We start from the raw sequence: 3,724 nt of genomic DNA on the forward strand, positions 1-3,724 counted from the left end.
TATGGATACAGCCACCTCTGTTCTCTTTTGGTATCCATATGCAAGGGATCTCTATTCATCCTTTCACTTTCAGCCTATATTATCTTTAAATCTAAACTGAGTCTCTTTTAGACAGCATATAGTTAGATCTTTTTTATTTTTTTAATCTACCCAGCCATCAAAAGTATTATAGTTTTTTGTTTTTGAGACAGAGCCTCAAGCTATCCCCCTAGGTAGAGTGCGGTGGCATCACAGCTCACAGCAACCTCCAACTCTTGGTCTCAAGCGAGTCTCCTGCCTCAGCCTCCCAAGTAGCTGGGACCACAGACACTCGCCACAACGCCTGGCTATTTTTTTTGATTGCAGCTGTCATTGTTGTTTTGGTGGGCTCAGGCTGTGGATTTGAACCCACAACCTTAGGTGTATGTGGCTGGCACCTTAGCCACCTGAGCCACAGGCACCAAGCCAAGTATTATAGTTTTTAAGTATTTCTTTGAACTTAATCTGTAGCATTTAAATCCAAGTATTTCTCAGAACTAAAGACCTCTAGTAACTTGTTTTTTCTCTTCATTTTATATTCCTATTTTCTCTTTCTTCTTTAACAGTGACAACATATTTGGTTCCTTGACAAGACCACAATCGGATCCCAAAGATGTGCTCCGCAAACCCAGGCAACTGGGTCACCTTTGACGATGATCCTACTTTCCAGTCTTCTCAAAAGTCAAAGATTTTGCCTCTGGAGAATCAAGGTGTCTGCAGACCCAATGGACTTAAACTGAACCTTTCTGGCCTCAAGGAATTTCCCAGTGGGCCTTCCTCTACCAGCAGCACCCCTCTCTCCTCTCCCGTTGTAGACCGTTACTTCAGTCCAGGACCTCCAAGTAACTCCCCTCTTTCTACACCTACCAAAGACTTTCCAGGTATTCCTGGCATCCCCAAAGCAGGGACTCATCTGCTTTATCCTATTCCAGAATCTTCGTCAAACAGCCCACTCACAACACCGGGAGCAGGTTCCTCTTCACTGCCTACTAAACCCACCTGCTTATCCCAAGCTTTCTTACCCAGTGGCCACCCATGTACTTATCCAGCTCCCAAAGTAGGTCTTCCAGATGAAACCAGCTCTCACCAGGCTGAAAGCCTGGGGTTTCAAAGTGATAATGCTCCCCAGTTTCAGTATTTTCAGGAGGACTGTGCTTTTTCGAGTCCGTTTTGGAAAGGTGAAGGCAGTGTTTTCCAGTTCACCTTTGACCCCCCAGGAAGCAGAAAGATATTCTCATCAAGAGACAAGGAGATACTTATTGATCAAAAAAGTCTGAATAAATGTTCACTTAACTATATCTGTGAGAAGCTTGAACATCTCCAGTCGACTGAGAACCAAGACTCTCCCGGAAGTCTGTCTATGCGACATGTGTGTGCTCAAGACACGGCCTCTTCCTTTGTGCCCCGTGCGCTCTTCAGGAGTCAGCCCAAAGTTGGTTGGTCTTTCATGCTGAGAATTCCTGAGAAGAAGAACATGATGTCTTCCCGGCAATGGGGTCCAATTTTTCTGAAAGTTTTACCTGGAGGAATTTTACAAATGTATTATGAACAGGGATTAGAGAAACCATTTAAAGAGTTACAGCTTGATCCACATTGTAGGCTTTCTGAACCCAAAGTGGAGAACTTTAGTGTGACAGGGAAAATCCATACTGTGAAGATTGAACACATGTCTTACACAGAAAAAAGGAAGTACCATTCAAAGACAGAAGTCGTTCATGAGCCAGACGTAGAACAGATGCTGAAGTTAGGGTCCACAGAGTACCGCGACTTCCTTGACTTTCTGACTACTGTGGAGGAAGAGCTGGTGAAGCTGCCGGCTGTTTCAAAGCCAAAAAAGAGCTACGAGGAGCAGGAAATTTCCTTGGAAATTGTGGACAACTTCTGGGGCAAAGTAACAAAAGAAGAAGGAAAATTGGTCGAAAGTGCTGTGATAACTCAAATCTACTGCCTCTGCTTTGTGAATGGGAACATGGAATGCTTTTTAACCTTGAATGACCTTGAGCTGCAGAAGCAAGATGCGTGTTATTTTGAAAACAACCCAGAAAAGAAGGGGATCGATATTCTCGACTACCATTTTCACAAGTGTGTGAAAGTACAAGAATTTGAGCAATCAAGAATCATCAAGTTTGTGCCCCTGGATGCCTGTCGCTTTGAGCTGATGCGTTTTAAGACTTTGTATCATGGGGACAACCTTCCCTTTTCTGTGAAGTCTGTAGTGGTCATCCAGGGGGCGTATGTGGAACTCCAGGCCTTCATCAACATGCTACCATTGGCTCAAAGGCCATCCCATGAGGGTTCCTTAAGGTCCTGTGACAATATAATGATACATTTTCCTGTCCCATCACAGTGGATCAAGGCCCTCTGGACCATGAACCTCCAGAGGCAGAAGTCCCTGAAAGCCAAAATGAACCGCCGGGCATGTTTGGGGAGTTTACACGAGCCTGAGGCTGACCCTGTCATTCAGGTCACTGTGGGGTCAGCAAAGTATGAGAGTGCCTACCGGGCGGTGGTATGGAAGATAGACCGCCTTCCAGATAAAAATTCAAGTAAGTATTTAACACCTCAATTTGATTTTCATGGGAATGAGCTTAAGTGTTTTCAGCTTCCTCTTTGGGTCGAAACCAGGCAGAAACAGATGGTAACTTGTTGGCTGAGGCCGTGCTTACGTAGATAGATAGGAGATGGAATATTTAGCCAAACAATTGGTTTATTTGTTTCCTCCTGCACCTGTTTCTACCAGATAAGTTTAACTGTTTTTTTTTTTTTTTTTTTAAAAGACAGAGTATCACTTTGTTGCTCAGGCTAGAGTGTCATGGTATCAGCCTAGCTCATAGGAACCTCAGATTCTGGGGTTTGGGTTCAAGGGATCGTTCTGCCTCAGCCTCTTGATAAGCTGGGATTACAGGCATCCACACCACGCACAGCTAATTTTTCTATTTTTGATAGAAGTGGGGGTTTCGCTTTGCACAGTCTGGTCTTAAACTGAACTTGAGGGAATCCCTCCCATTTTGGCCTCTCTCAGTGCTAGGATTATAGGTGTGAGCCACTGTACCCAGCCCGATAAGTTAACTTTTTACATTTATTTAATACTATAAGAAATACCACCCTAGGCTGGAGATTTGTTGTGGTTGGTGGCACTGAGGGAAAATTTGTAGATATCTATGGTTGGGCTTGTTGAGGTTAACCCATCCACCTCAAATCTTAAAACTATTCTAACATAGATTAGATTCTCTAATTACCCTTTAAAGATCTGTCCTCTATGAATATACCTGCGCTTTTCTGTATTCTCAGCCAGTACCGCCTCCTCCTCAGGTTTTGTTTCCTTCTCTTTGAAATCAGACTGTCCTTTATTTATTTTTTTATTTTTGCAGTTTTTGACCGGGGCTGGGTTTGAACCTACCACCTCTGGCATATGGGGCCAGTGCCCTACTCCTTTGAGCCACAGGCACTGCCCCTGCCTTTTATTTTTTAACCAAAGTGACTTATTTGACTGAAGTACTGCCCATTTGACCATCTTAACTGGTCATTTTAGAATTAGGTGGACACAACCTAAGTGTTGTGTCAATTTTTAAAATCAGTCAATTTTTTCTAAAATTTTGCTAAGAAAATGATCTAGAAGTTTAGAACTTTGAAAAGACAGTTCTAGTATTACATGTCTTTTAGAATAGAGAGTTAGTAGCAGGCAAAATAAAAGTAAAAAAACAAA

At 43.1% G+C, this 3,724-nt stretch overlaps 1 protein-coding gene across 1 annotated transcript in view; it reads left to right on the plus strand.

The window, feature by feature from the left end:
* The window catches only part of STON1 (stonin 1), a 25,112-nt gene that overhangs the window by 10,914 nt on the left and 10,474 nt on the right, over positions 1-3,724 (plus strand). The window contains exon 2 of the mRNA XM_012804004.2: positions 585-2,564. Coding sequence (XP_012659458.1) covers positions 632-2,564 — 1,933 coding nt within the window. The 5' untranslated portion in view covers positions 585-631. The remainder of the gene's footprint in view (positions 1-584; positions 2,565-3,724) is intronic.

This window comes from Otolemur garnettii, unplaced genomic scaffold (assembly GCF_000181295.1).
Source record: "Otolemur garnettii isolate 467f Iridium unplaced genomic scaffold, OtoGar3 scaffold00024, whole genome shotgun sequence".
NCBI classification, from domain to species: Eukaryota; Metazoa; Chordata; class Mammalia; order Primates; family Galagidae; genus Otolemur; species Otolemur garnettii.